This window comes from Girardinichthys multiradiatus, chromosome 4 (genome assembly GCF_021462225.1).
Source record: "Girardinichthys multiradiatus isolate DD_20200921_A chromosome 4, DD_fGirMul_XY1, whole genome shotgun sequence".
Lineage (NCBI taxonomy): Eukaryota > Metazoa > Chordata > Actinopteri > Cyprinodontiformes > Goodeidae > Girardinichthys > Girardinichthys multiradiatus.
In genome coordinates, this window is record NC_061797.1 from 26,956,110 (window position 1) to 26,971,490 (window position 15,381).

The following is a 15,381-nucleotide window of genomic DNA, read 5'->3' on the forward strand; positions in this document are numbered from 1 at the left end:
TTTTATAACCTAATGATGCCATTGTTACTTTCTGATTTTATTTACAAAACCTTGTTTTTTATATGATGTTACAGTCAGTGTTGTGAAAGTCCACCCTTCAGAAGAACCAGCTCATATTTCAGCCCAAGAAGAATGTTTCAAGTTCATAGTTCACCTCTTTATATTGTTTCAAATGTCCTAGATTGATTTACATTAATTTGTCTTTTTTTTTCAAACTCATTTCTTTTAAAATAACAAGGACTGTCTTTTTGATTTAATTTAATAAACTCACTCTTGATTCTTTTTTTTTTCTTGAGTCATCTTCAGGCCTGAAAATAACTAAAATTATTATTTTTTAAACATGTACTATGCATAGAATATTTCCAAATGTCCACTCTGGTGACTGCCAGGCATTTACACTTTGAAATGAGTATGTGGCAAACAGATTAATACATATTACTACATATTGAGTGAAGGCAGACAGACAGATTTAGCGGAACTGGTCCCTTATTTTTCAGATATAATGGTGAAAACACAAAAGAGGCATTACTTGCTGTTGCAAACACATTTCATATTGTTGAATATGATAAAATCTATTAACTGTGAAGGCCAGTAAAAGTTTCCCACATCACCTGTGAACTCTTTTTTTAGCACTGGTGATTTGTGAACTTTTGCGGAAGGTAAACCTAGACAACTGGGACAGCTCCAGATATAACCCAATCATGCACTGCTAGTAAATCATTGAGAGTTTTAAGAAATATTCACCCAGCTGTAACAGAATGGCTGGGGTCACACAATCGACATCACATGCTGATTTGTTACAGAACATGATATTCTACTCCTGACCCAATTTCCACTTAGTGTGGTGTTTGCACTGTTTAAAATGTTACCAAAAAAAAAAAAAAAAAAGTTTTGCAAGTAATCTAGCTGTTTTGAGTTGTTTCATTAATGCGGCCAAGATGTAGCTCTAAAGTCACTTTAGCACCTGTCTATTTGTAATTTGAGCACTGGAAGTTTAATTGTCTGCGATCTCACTTGCTGAAATATCTCATGCATCCTGACTTGTGCGTCAGTGAGCTGGTCAATTGAACAAATTCGGTTAACATATTTTTTATGTATTCTTATGCAACAAGAATGTTATTTTTATTACGTAATGAATGATGAATGATTCATAAAGGGTACTTCTTAGGTTAGTGTGGTAGTGTGTTCATCTGCACTTCTTAAATATTTGTCTTGGCGTAAGATATGTTTGTAATATCTGTTTGTGATAGTATAGTATGATTAATCTGTAATTTGAATAAGGTCATTCTGACTATTCCACACAAGTTTTAACTATGTGCATTCCAAGACATTGCCACAAGCAGCACCATCCATCACACTACATTCCTCATTGCTATTTCTGACATGTACTGTACCTCCTTTTATAAAATTAAAAAGGACCAAATGTACAGGGGTTGGACAATGAAACTGAAACACCTATCATTTTAGTGTGGGAGGTTTCATGGCTAAATTGGACCAGCCTGGTAGCCAGTCTTCATTGATTGCACATTGCACCAGTAAGAGCAGAGTGTGAAGGTTCAATTAGCAGGGTAAGAGCACAGTTTTGCTCAAAATATTGAAGTGCACACATCATGGGTGACATACCAGAGTTCAAAAGAGGACAAATTGTTGGTGCACGTCTTGCTGGCGCATCTGTGACCAAGACAGTCTTTGTGATGTATCAAGAGCCACGGTATCCAGGGTAATGTCAGCATACCACCAAGAAGGACGAACCACATCCAACAGGATTAACTGTGGACGCAAGAGGAAGCTGTCTGAAAGGGATGTTCGGGTGCTAACCCGGATTGTATCCAAAAAACATAAAATCACGGCAGAATTGAATGTGCACCTAAACTCTCCTGTTTCCACCAGAACTGTCCGTCGGGAACTCCACAGGGTCAATATACATGGCCGGGCTGCTATAGCCAAACCTTTGGTCACTCATGCCAATGCCAAACGTCGGTTTCAATGGTGCAAGGAGCGCAAATCTTGGGCTGTGGACAATGTGAAACATGTATTGTTCTCTGATGAGTCCACCTTTACTGTTTTCCCCACATCCAGGAGAGTTACGGTGTGGAGAAGCCCCAAAGAAGCGTACCACCCAGACTGTTACATGACCAGAGTGAAGCATGGGGGTGGATCAGTGATGGTTTGGGCTGCCATATCATGGCATTCCCTTGGCCCAATACTTGTGCTAGATGGGCACGTCACTGCCAAGGACTACCGAACCATTCTTGAGGACCATGTGCATCCAATGGTTCAAACATTGTATCCTGAAGGCGGTGCCGTGTATCAGGATGACAATGCACCAATACACACAGCAAGACTGGTGAAAAATTGGTTTGATGAACATGAAAGTGAAGTTGAACATCTCCCGTGGCCTGCACAGTCACCAGATCTAAATATTATTGAGCCACTTTGGGGTGTTTTGGAGGAGCGAGTCAGGAAACGTTTTCCTCCACCAGTATCACGTAGTGACCTGGCCACTATCCTGCAAGAAGAATGGCTTACAATCCCTCTGACCACTGTGCAGGACTTGTATATGTCATTCCCAAGATGAATTGATGCTGTATTTGTCATGGAGTGACATTTTGGACTTTGTGGATTCTTGTGATGGTTTATTTTGTAATTTAGATTCTCCTTATGGCTCTTTGTTTATTTCTTAGGTTATTGTTTTTGTTTCTATGTTCCCCTCTAGTTTCTCTGTTTACTTTAGTTCATAGTTATTCTAGTTCTTTATTTCCTCCTCTGATTTATTCTCTTGCTTAGTTTGTGTTTTCTGTCCTTTCACTCTTCCTCAGCCTTTGTATTTGTTTCACCTGTTCCTGCTCCTTCCCTGCCCCCTTGTCGCACCTGTTCCCTGTTCCGTTGATTATCTGCTTTTGTTATTTCCCCAGTATATTAGTTGGTTTGGTGTCTCTGTTGTGGGCAGGTTCCTTGTGTTTGTCACTACCCCTTTCCCTACTATGACTATGTTTTGTTTATGCTTCACTTGGAGACTTATGCTACGTTTTTGCCATTAGTACCTACAGTGTTTTGTAAGTTTTGGATTTTGACTTTGATTTATACCTGCAGTGTTTTGTTACGTTTTTGCCTTTGGTGAATAAACTATGATGCGGCTACCGAGCTCTTGTCTGCACTTTGGTCCGACCCAAGATCCTCCCCCGACAGTATTGGCCGCAAAAGGAGGCCCTACACCATACTAATAAATTATTGTGGTCTAAAACCAGCTGTTTCAGTTTCATTGTCCAACCCCTGTAAGTCATACAGTTAATCTTTAAACGATATTGGTGTAAGTTACAGTCGATTAACCGAAAAAGAAATTCCAGCAGAAACAATAACTGTATCCTATAGCTTTTTAAAAGACTAATAGTGTCCCAGTCATGGTAAGAATACAAGGTAGAATATTGCCAGTGATGCAGTAGTCCAATATACAGGTCCTTCTCAAAATATTAGCATATTGTGATAAAGATCATTATTTTCCATAATGTAATGATGAAAATTTAACATTCATATATTTTAGATTCATTGCACACTAACTGAAATATTTCAGGTCTTTTATTGTCTTAATACGGATGATTTTGGCATACAGCTCATGAAAACCCAAAATTCCTATCTAACAAAATTAGCATATTTTATCCGACCAATAAAAGAAAAGTGTTTTTAATACGAAAAACATCAACCTTCAAATAATCATGTACAGTTATGCACTCAATACTTGGTCGGGAATCCTTTAGCAGAAATGACTGCTTCAATGCGGCGTGGCATGGAGGCAATCAGCCTGTGGCACTGAGGTCTTATGGAGGCCCAGGATGCTTCGATAGCGGCCTTTAGCTCATCCAGAGATTTGGGTCTTGAGTCTCTCAACGTTCTCTTCACAATATCCCACAGATTCTCTATGGGGTTCAGGTCAGGAGAGTTGGCAGGCCAATTGAGCACAGTGATACCATGGTCAGTAAACCATTTACCAGTGGTTTTGGCACTGTGAGCAGGTGCCAGGTCATGCTGAAAAATGAAATCTTCATCTCCATAAAGCTTTTCAGCAGATGGAAGCATGAAGTGCTCCAAAATCTCCTGAGCTGCATTGACCCTGCCCTTGATAAAACACAGTGGACCAACACCAGCAGCTGACACGGCACCCCAGACCATCACTGACTGTGGGTACTTGACACTGGACTTCTGGCATTTTGGCATTTCCTTCTCCCCAGTCTTCCTCCAGACTCTGGCACCTTGATTTTCCGAATGACATGCAGAATTTGCTTTCATCCGAAAAAAGTACTTTGGACCACTGAGCAACAGTCCAGTGCTGCTTCTCTGTAGCCCAGGTCAGGCGCTTCTGCCGCTGTTTCTGGTTCAAAAGTGGCTTGACCTGGGGAATGCGGCACCTGTAGCCCATTTCCTGCACACACCTGTGCACGGTGGCTCTGGATGTTTCTACTCCAGACTCAGTCCACTGCTTCCGCAGGTCCCCCAAGGTCTGGAATCGGCCCTTCTCCACAATCTTCCTCAGGGTCCAGTCACCTCTTCTCGTTGTGCAGCGTTTTCTGCCACACTTTTTCCTTCCCACAGACTTCCCACTGAGGTGCCTTGATACAGCACTCTGGGAACAGCCTATTCGTTCAGAAATGTCTTTCTGTGTCTTACCCTCTTGCTTGAGGGTGTCAATAGTGGCCTTCTGGACAGCAGTCAGGTCGGCAGTCTTACCCATGATTGGGGTTTTGAGTGATGAACCAGGCTGGGAGTTTTAAAGGCCTCAGGAATATTTTGCAGGTGTTTAGAGTTAACTCGTTGATTCAGATGATTAGGTTCATAGCTCGTTTAGAGACCCTTTTAATGATATGCTAATTTTGTGAGATAGGAATTTTGGGTTTTTATGAGCTGTATGCCAAAATCATCCGTATTAAGACAATAAAAGACCTGAAATATTTCAGTTAGTGTGCAATGAATCTAAAATATATGAATGTTAAATTTTCATCATTACATTATGGAAAATAATGAACTTTATCACAATATGCTAATATTTTGAGAAGGACCTGTAGTTGGCTGAATATTGACAATTTTCCCCCTAACATAATTGTTTTGTTTATGGATGTTACCACTATTGTTTACATAGAATGGTCTCCTGTTACAGAATGACTGGCAAAAACACTTCGGTTCATGTAATTATGAATATCTGCAATATTTTAAACAAAGTATTTTTCTGCAAAAAATGAACAGATGATAAAAAAATCTTCTTTCAGGACTTGACAGAAGGCAGCTTCTGCACACAAGTTAAATGTCAGCATTTCTCCCCTGAGTCAGACCAGTGTCTATCATTTTGCAAATTCTTAAGGGAAGCAGATATATTATCACCCTCTCTTCATCAAAATTGGGCCAGAATTTTAATGAGATATTTCCACAGCTCCTTAACTGTAGGAAACAGTTAGGTGTATCTCTTTCTCCACATTTCCAGGAATTGCCTTCTCTTCAGTGAGAGAAAGTCAGTAAAGAAAAGTCAGTTTTTAGATTCAGGCCTAGCATTTGTCATTTTTAGTACAAGATGATGTGCTGAAGCAGCTAGGGCGAAAAATGTGTATTCTATAATGACAATATTAACTGCGCACATTCCCTGTGCAATGTAGTTCAAAGCTGAAAGCTCCGTTTGGAAAGCACACCAGCAGGTGAGCGATCAGCTACATGAAGATGTAAATTAAGTGCATGGGTGTACACTTTTCTTTCACTCAATAATTTGCACATGCAGAGCTGCTGTTATTGCATATATTAGAACACATTAGCAAGGAGGTCTTTTTGATGAAAGTGGGTTTCCATGTAAATTTAATACCATAGTTTGCCAAGCTCTGCTTGAATGTGGAGGGTAATAAGGACCGGCATGTTAAAAACACGCTGTGCTGCTTCTCTCCTCCCTTGGTGCACCAGCAATCACAGCAGAAAGCTGCTCCAGTTCTCAGCTTCTGCCCTTTGCATTTGTGCAAAGTGACATCACCTCCATGTGTTAAGATATCAATCTGTGTTTGCTTTGTTGAGCAAAAAATTCCTTTTAACAACACAATCTAAAGGAATGTTCAAAGTTCAACACCTTTAGAATAAAAAAACATGAAAGCACGACTGCAAAATAAGCTATAAATAACTAAATAGTCATCTATTTAAAATAACAAAAAATACAAAGCCTTTTCTTGAGATGTCAAGGTCTCAAGACAATAGCTACAGTTTTGTGTTTGCTACCATTTTATTTTGCTTCTTGGATTAATGTGCTATATGTAAAACAAATATATGAGACAAAACAACTATGTATCCTCAAGTTTAGAATCACCAGTTGACCTGATATATACTTGTCTAGACTGAGGGAGGGAACCATGGACAGGAAGAACATGCAAACTACACAGAACAGCTGAGGTTAAGGGCGATCTGAAATACTATTTTGTATAGATCCTATGCAATGTTTTGTAAATGAAACCCCGGATATAACTTGAACATAGCACCTTCAAGATGTGGTGGAACAGGGGAGTCTCATCATGGATGTGCAGCTCAGAGATCTTTAGCAACTACATCATGAAGTCATGTCAATATGGACCAATGATGTTTATGACACCTTGTTGAATCTATACTAGGAAAAATCAAGACATGTCTGAAGGCAATTAGGGTCCAACCTATTACCATCAAGATTTACCTAATAAAGAGGCTGGTGAGTGTATGAGAAAAAGAAAAATCAGATAGACCTTTACATGTGAGAACAACCTGCAGTATTTTTAGCCAACATAACTTAACCAGCTACATAATCTTGCAAACTTCATGTTACTGGGTTCCAGGAGTATTGTTTCAAATCTGTATTGGTTCTGTGATGGACTGGTAACCAGTCTGTTGTGTTCAGGGAGCCTAATAGAATAAAATGGGCACAGAAACAGGGATGTATAGAGCACAAAATTAGCTCTGCTTTGTTCAAGGTCGTATGAAATATTTTAGTGTTTCTTTTCAGACCTTGTAGCACATTAACCTACATAAATATTTTAAAATAAGTCTCTTGGTAAATAGGTAAATATACATAAACAAATTAATAAATGAAATGAATATCAAACTATAAAGATTAATTGTAGTTTCAAATCCTTTTAATTTCAGTAATGGTACGACACACTGATTGCACCTTGGACAAAAACTATAAAAGGCACTTGTACTCAGTAGTTCCAGTTTCTCCTCAGTTCTTCTTTTACTGATATACATATAAGAAATCTTCTTACATTTATAAAATATCATGTTACAATATATTTTTTAACATTTTTCACAACATTACAGCTTCATTGAATAGTAAATCTACAAACCTGAGACACTAAATTAAAGAAATTACAGATTTCGAAAGCTTGCTACACGGTAGCAAATTTAAACAAAAATAAGAAACTTAAACAGATCCATCTTTCAGGTCAAAAGACTAAAATACATTTACCATAAAGTATACTAAATATACTATCCTGTCAAATATGCAAAATATCTGCAACCTATGGCTGATCCTGTTGGTGAAATAAAATGTTTAACATTTAGAATGAAATGATGGCCACTCATCAGAGGACATCATGGCTCAAAATTAACTTATCCAACCATGCAGAACTTTCCTGCTTCTTATCCGTTCACGCAGTGTTGATATGCAGCCAGGTGAACACAAACAAAAAGACGCCAGTGTTTTCATTCGGCATTCGATCATAGCAAGTTGCTAAACAGCACGTTTGTGATGAACCATTTCTGTCCAGTGCATTTCTGCAGAGCCAGTTGGTAGCCAAACTCATTGTCGCTGCTCATCACAAGCTCTAGGCATCTCTTTGATTTTCTGTTCTGAATGGATCCTCCCTGTAAAGATAAAAGCACGCTGGTTAGAATTGTGCTGGGCTCCAGAAAAGCAATTTGTGCAGAATGCAACTTCCCTTCCCTAAACCCACACTGCTGTTAAGGAATATCAGTGTAACCTGCAGAAGTGCTTTCCTCGTTGGGCCCAACAGATAGTGTGAACATAGTTAAAGACAAAGAAATAGAAAATATAAAACACAGTAAAACAATAAAAAATAGATAGGCATACCCTCTCAGATTGTTGACAAAACTGAAATCATTTGGTGAAGGACAAAGTTTCTTCATATTTACATTCATAGCCATTTAAATTTTAGGATTTAACAGATAATTTAGGGGTACATAAATGCTAAAGAAGGAGAGAGCAAAACAGTTTATAAGCTCTATAATGGCTAGAGTCTTAGCAGAAAGAGCAGAGCAGCTGAGCAAAAGCACTACACCGAGCTCCGATAAAACGAGGCAGGAGTTACTCATTGCAGTGTCAGGGCTGACCAAAGAGGAGGCCTTTTAGCTGTTAATACAGTGTAAAGAGAGTTGTACAGAGAGAGCTATGATCTCCACTAAAGGAGACCTTAAAGATGTGGGAGGAAAAATGCACAAGAATGTGGCAGCTTATAAAGACTGCAATATAAATTATTCTTGGTGTATTTCTAAAGTTTGGCTCTTCTGTGAGATCCAAAAATATTTCTGATAAATAACAGATAGTAAATGCTGCAATCCTTTATTTATGGACCGTTATATGAGGATGGCTTCTGGTAAATCATGATGCAATGCAGCCAGTAAACTATATTCCATTAACAATATAGACTGGATCTGTTTTGTGCCTTTACACCAAATGCCAAACCTATAATGGCAGAATACAGCCCAGCTTACTGATTCGCACATTACACCAATCAAGCCTAATCTTTTCATAGGTAAAGAAAATAATTCTTATCACTGTGTATACACGGTAATTTTGTCCTCAAAGTGGATGTGTTAGAAGCAAGAAAAATGGGCAAGCATAAGTATTTAAGTGAGTGGGACAAGAGCCAAATTCTGCTGGCAACACAGCTATGTCAGAGTCTATCAAACGTGACACAAAGGAAGGAAGTGAATTCATGGACGTGGGGAGAAAATTCAGGTATGTGGGATTCAGTATGAGCTACAGTATCTCAAATTACTAATGGGCTTAATGCTTCTTGGTATCAGAAGACATAATCAATCAAAGTTTGTTGTGTATTGCACTGCCAAGGCATGGACCTAATAATATGACCACCATGGGCACCCACAAGGAGACAATCTTTGCTCTCCTTGTTATCATATATCTTTCTCTTTACAAAGCAATCTTCTACACCCTTTTATCCTTGCAGGGATGGAGAGGCTGGTTCCTCCAGCAATGACTCAAGCTGTCAGTTAGTAGGAAGGTAAGGTTGTGAAAACTGAAGCTATGGTTGTCTGCTTAAGACATTTGCATAGTACATTTTTTTTTCTATTTACTATGTACATCAGTCTTGAATCTGATTATACCACCCTTGAAAAGTTGTCATTTTGCATATATGTTTAAAATTATTATTTTACTTTTGTTTTAACATGTTTTGATCTCAGGTCTTTGTTATGGACTTTAGCTGAAGAAAGATATAACGCTGTCTCAGTCAAAAATAAGAGCAGAAAATAATGATATGCCAATTGTTTAAACCTTATATTTAATTGAGACGTCAAAATAAAGGGAACTTTTTTTTAAAGCTACAAGCAAGACCTTTATGCTGACATCACATAAGGCAAAGGGTAACTGATTGGAGTTCCAAGATTTTACTGATCAATGTATGTGAGATCTAATTTAGGCTACATTTTGCGGGGCTTAAACTAGATTTCTGTCTCCCTGACAGAACAATGGGTATTTGTATGTGATGAATAAAAAAGCGTCACCCACACATTCTTGCAACTCATACAAGTCTGACTAATGTGTGTGCACATCTATACACATTACCTTCATGCTGCAAATCACGACTTATGGTAATCAATTTCAAAAAATGGATTTCATGGTGACTAAAAGAAGTGAAACAATCCTGCAGCTTTCATAGAAAAAGATTAAAATATCTTGAGTCGTGAAGGTTTTCTGCAGACTGGTATGATATTTGTAGTGAGATCAAATACAGCCTCTCTTATTTGCAGATCTTTCTGTTTCGCAAAGTTGCTTCGGCTGCATCAAAGCGATCTATTTTCGTTTCAGTTCGACACTTTGCCCATGTGCAGTCGCAACCGTGTCAATAATTGATGCCACATTTCAGAGACATGATAAGCTTCAGCCTCGCTGACAGGCTCCCATAGCGCTTACTGCATTATGCAGCGCTAACTACAATGAAGATCAGTGTGAAGATCTGTGACATCCGAGCTCGAGCATGATAAAACCTTTTTGTCAATGATGGCGTGAAACCACACAGACAAATGAGCGGTGGCAGTACAGCGTTGAGAAGGTCAAAAGGATGATGTTTTCGTTCTAAAACAGGTCTAATTTCAAAGCACTTACATAGAATATGTCACATCTTACTGGTAGAGAAGGAGAAGCCTATGATTACTGCTGTAATGACAGAAATGTGAGGTCTAAGGCCACATAAAAGTATGCACCGAATCCAGCTTAATTGCTATTACAGCGCATAGAGTGATGTGTCTGCTGGTTCTGTTGAAATAAAGCTTTTACTTTCAGAGCTTGAAATCTCAAATTTCTAAACTTTCAGTGACTAAAAAAATAAGGTGCACCATAAAATGGGAATCCAATATTTCAAAGCACCTGACACCACTCCATGGCTGGATCTACTTTGACTTGAGAAAACAACCAAAAAACCTTAAATTAGGGGTTTTTGAAGTAAAGAGTTTTAAGGTGTTTGTGCAAGTCAGATGAACTGCTACAGTTCCTTGCAGGAGCATTCATACCATTTGAACCTTTTAACATTTTGTTACATTGTGACCACAAACTTCAGTACATATTATTAGGATTTTATGTGATAGACCCACACAACGTAGTGTGTATTAGTGATTTTTTAGTAAGTTTTGTACAAATGAAAATCTGAAAAGTGTGGCCTGCATTTGTATTCAGCTCCTTTAACATGATAACCCTTAATGAAATGCAGCATGATGCAACGCTCTTAGTAAAATAGAGTTCACCCATGTGTAATCAAATCAGTATAAATCCAGCTGCTGAGTGAAGGCCTCAGAAGTTTGTTAGAGAACATTAGTGAACAAACAACATCATTAAGACCAAGGAAAACAACAGAAAAAAAAAGCAGAGTTAGGTTATAGAACAATAGACAAAGCTTTGAAGAAGACTGTTCAATCTGCCTAAAAGGAAAATAGTGGGCTACAACTGAAAAAGACATAACCATTTCCCTCAGCTGGCACGCCGGGCACGGAGAGAATTATGTGCATTATTGGGCAATACGATTCAGGGTCACATTTCAGGATTCAGTAGCTTATACAGACTAGATATAGTTCCAATCGCTGAATTCTCCATCATAAGACTTAATTTCTTCCCAAATCATGCTGCAAACATATAGTAAAAGATGCATGCATGACATATTGCTGACTTTTTACTCCAGTTCATTAGGAATCATTGATTTGGATCAGAGCATATTCATGGGTTTGAATGGCCCAATCAACATCCAGACCTAAAACAAATTGGGAATCAGTAGGAAGATTTGAAAACTGATTCTCACAGATGCTCTTCATCCAATTAAAATGTTCTTGAACTATTTTGAAAAGACAAATGACCAATGTCTAGATATGCAAAGCTGGGCAGAGACATAGCCTAAAAGATCTGAAACTGTAACTGCAGCAAAGGTGGCTCAACCAAGTATTTACTCATGGAGGCTGTTTTTTGGTATGCTTTTACAATGCAAGAAAAACTGTGTCATAACAGCCAGCTGTACAGCCACGTCACCCATTATACTAATATTATGTCCCAAACTAGATTGAGACCTAAATGTAATGGTGGTAAATAATAAGTTTAAACTGACAAAGAAATTAATGATATTTATTTACTATCTGTTTCAGTCTTGATGAGAGCTAGTTAGTGGTGGAAAGCTGTTCTGAGCTTTAATGATGATTAGTGGATGATCGATCGTTAACTCAATAAATTGCTGTCGCCGAAGGATTGTGTTTAATAGATGGTACCATTTCTTTCAGACCCACTTTAGTTATTGTGAGCTCAGATTTTCTTTGAAACGCTGGTTTAAACTATGTTGTACTTCTTTTCCAGCAGATATGCTAAATAAAGCTTAGAGTTTACTTCTGTGTGCTTTGTTTCATGTTGACGAATATGACTAAATCTATTATTTGAAAAAAAACAAAACCCTGCTGTTGGTTACAATATAAATGCATATTAAGTAGGGCAGACGCAAGGTGAGTGATCATCTTGTTTACCCCTTTAGACATTCATGGTTTTCTGAGAAAATATGGACTGAGGCAGGGGAAAAAAAGAAAAGACCCAACACAAGCATTTTTAAAAATGTAAATGGCAACAGCTTCTATGGAGGAAAAACAATCAAAACAGTAGCAGTTGGAATAAAAGGTTATGGAAAAGGTTCCTATGCTCTTCCAGGTACAGTTAAAGTTGATTGCCTGTGTCAGGAATCGTCACCTGAGTAAAGAGCCAGTGAAGCTTCATGCGTTTGGCTGCAGCGTAGCTACACTCAATGAGGCGTGGCCTGGCATTCATGTCCACCAGGCACTTGTTGTCGTCATCATCCACGGTGGGACTGAGCAGCCCGATAAGGAACTGCTGGGTACTGGTGTAGTACACATTCTGAAAAAGACACCACATCCTAGTAAATAACTGTTTTCTTACCACTAACAATGAGCTGCTCCCTCACTCAGAGCTCCACATGTTCATACAGGTGTTTAACTGATTGATGATGAAACATACATCTTAGGCTAAAAATACCCCTCTCCTTGGTGAATGGAAAATAAGGAAGGACCAATTCTTATTACTAATTCAGGATAGGAGGGGAAAAAAATAATAATAATTGTGCCACTATGGTGGAATTTTCTCAAATCCATATTTTCTTATAATAGGCTGGCAAAAAAGCTGTAAATCATTTGCAAGAGTAAAGCAGAACCATATAGTGTGTTTACTGGCTCAAAGCTGCCTTTAGTCTGGTTTAGTGCTGCAGAGTAATTCACAATAAACAATAAATATTATGTATTAAATACTTTTTTTATTGGCTCGTTTGTGCAACTTACAAATCCAGAAGGTAAGTAAGTTAACTTGCTCCAATGATCTCAATAACTGATCAATAGAACATTTTCCAAGAAAAAGACTTGGACGCTACTGAAAATCTTTGAGGTCCATCTTAGAAAACTGTAAATTCAGTCAGTGATAAAAAAAAAGAAAATACACAGCGAACCCTAAAGTAATGAGTAGTAATTTACGTGGCAGAACTTTATAGACTTTTTCTCTCTGCCACTCATCATCTCACGACGCCACATATTTAGTAGATGACCTGCTATAAGGGCGTAACACGCCTATGATGACTGGACCACTGTATCTAACTGTGCACCACAGAGAACCGGTAAAATTAGCTACACGCCTCCACCTCAACCAGCAAAGAAACAGTCAAAGAAAATTAATAATAATGTCACAAGGAGCCTTTGTATGCATACTGTGTGTTTCTATTTTGTTGTAAATTATTGCTCTGCATTTAAAAATAAAATCTATTTCTTACTTTTTTTAAACATAAAAGCAAAAAAAGCCTACAATATATACTGACTGGTTTGCAAATTAAACATGATATAGAGGGATTAAGAAAAATAAGATTTATATAAAATTATGACTGATCATTTAATATACTCCTAGAACAATTTAGAGGAATATTTGCCTATTTTTGTGGCAGCAGAAAGTATCCAGATATTCTTTAACTGTAATCTTATTTGTCATTCTTTGCCAAAAGAGCCTCCTTCCCATCAGACTTTTGTTTTTTATGAGGCAACAACAAGCAAGCTGTCTTTTTAGTGCCGTTTTTGCGCTGCTCACTTTTGGAGCAGCTCAGGGTGCCGGGCCAAATAACATTGTTGTTTATTGTTGCTGTGTTTAAGACAAAGTGTTGTGTGATATGTCTTCTGAGAACCTACAAGCTTGGCAAAACTTTTCTTTCTATGTGTGGCGTTGCAATTTTCTTTCAGCATAATTAGCTTTTTTGCTTGTCACCACTCCTTGAACACAGCATCTATACTGTTCTCAAAGCTTGATCAAGGAAAAGCTGTTTATAGTTACACATATTTGATGGACTACAGACAAAAATCTGCACCCTATAGTTAGACTAATCCTTCTGATGATATAACATTAAAACACAAAGATGGCCTAAAGCAGTTTAGGTTCTCCCCATCTCATCTTCCTGTTTCCACTACTGAAGCACTGGCTCAAGAAATTTACTTTATGGGCACCATTGGCAGTTCTTGGATGACCTGGGCAAGCCTCTCCTTTTGCCATGTCCCCAACCAATTAAACTACAGGAAATCCTGTCTGATACTGGAGTGGGAGAATATGCAGTGAAGTCCTGGACAAAGCACGTAACCAAGTTTCCCTATTCTCAATGGGAGGCAGGGTGCACATACTCAACCCATGAGGATGCCAGCTCCCATTGATAGCACATGCAAAAAAGCAATGGAAAACCTGTTTTGGGTGCAACTGATATTTTTTTGCCCTTTTGACCCATAGCAAACATGCACTGGTGGGAACTAACTGTTTACTGAGGCAGATTAATGAGCTATTCATATATGGGGATGGAGACTTGCTCAAGTAGACCACTTATAAAGGACCATGTTTCAAACTTCTACTTTGGCTTTCAGAATAAATTAATGAGACTTTGAGTCAATGCACTCCAGGATAGGAAAGAAATTTAGAAAAATGCGAAACAACAAAAATGACTTCAACATTAATAAAAAGTCTATATAACATGAGGCCATTGTCATCTTCCTGCTGTTTGTTCATATGTTGCCTATGGTGGTGAACACTGGTCAGAGGAACACATAGAGTTGACTTTAGGATAATTGTTTCCAACTGAGTTTATGAATGCAGATTGTGACACTGTTTATAAACACGGCTTGAATAAACTTAATAAACTTATAAACACGGCTTAAATAATGAGGGTTTATTTAAACCCTCATTAATCATGATCAGTGGTTAGAAATGCTGGTTAGCTTTGCAAAAGAGGTTCACAATCCCTGTTAAATCATTATATATATATATAAAGCCATCCATTTGCAGGAATAACCAGACACATATTGGCCATGTAGACAAACTGTGAGGCTCTACAGAAATTCAGAATTCAACCAAGAGAGGATGAAAGAAACTTTTCTGGCACAGATGTATCTTTCTGATATAATGAAGTCATCTGGTAAACTAAAGTTCAACTGTTTTCATTTACAGAACCAGTTAAGAACTGGTTCTAGTACTGGAACCATGTTGGTGGAAAAAAAACTCCAAGAATTAAGAAACTCGTGAAAACTTGTTTCCGGTGTGCTTATTCATTGAACAAAGAAGAAAAACGTTTTACAGTTGCCAAA

The 15,381-nt window shown here is 38.1% G+C and overlaps 1 protein-coding gene across 1 annotated transcript in view; it reads right to left on the reverse strand.

Annotated features, from left to right (window-relative positions):
- Window positions 1–7,103: 7,103 nt before the first annotated feature.
- Window positions 7,104–15,381, reverse strand: part of galnt18b (UDP-N-acetyl-alpha-D-galactosamine:polypeptide N-acetylgalactosaminyltransferase 18b) — a 150,296-nt gene continuing 142,018 nt past the window's right edge. The window contains exons 10-11 of the mRNA XM_047363214.1: window positions 12,458–12,622; window positions 7,104–7,851 (exon numbers count right to left, since the gene is read on the reverse strand). Of these exons, the coding sequence (XP_047219170.1) occupies window positions 7,705–7,851; window positions 12,458–12,622 (312 nt within the window). The 3' untranslated portion in view covers window positions 7,104–7,704. The remainder of the gene's footprint in view (window positions 7,852–12,457; window positions 12,623–15,381) is intronic.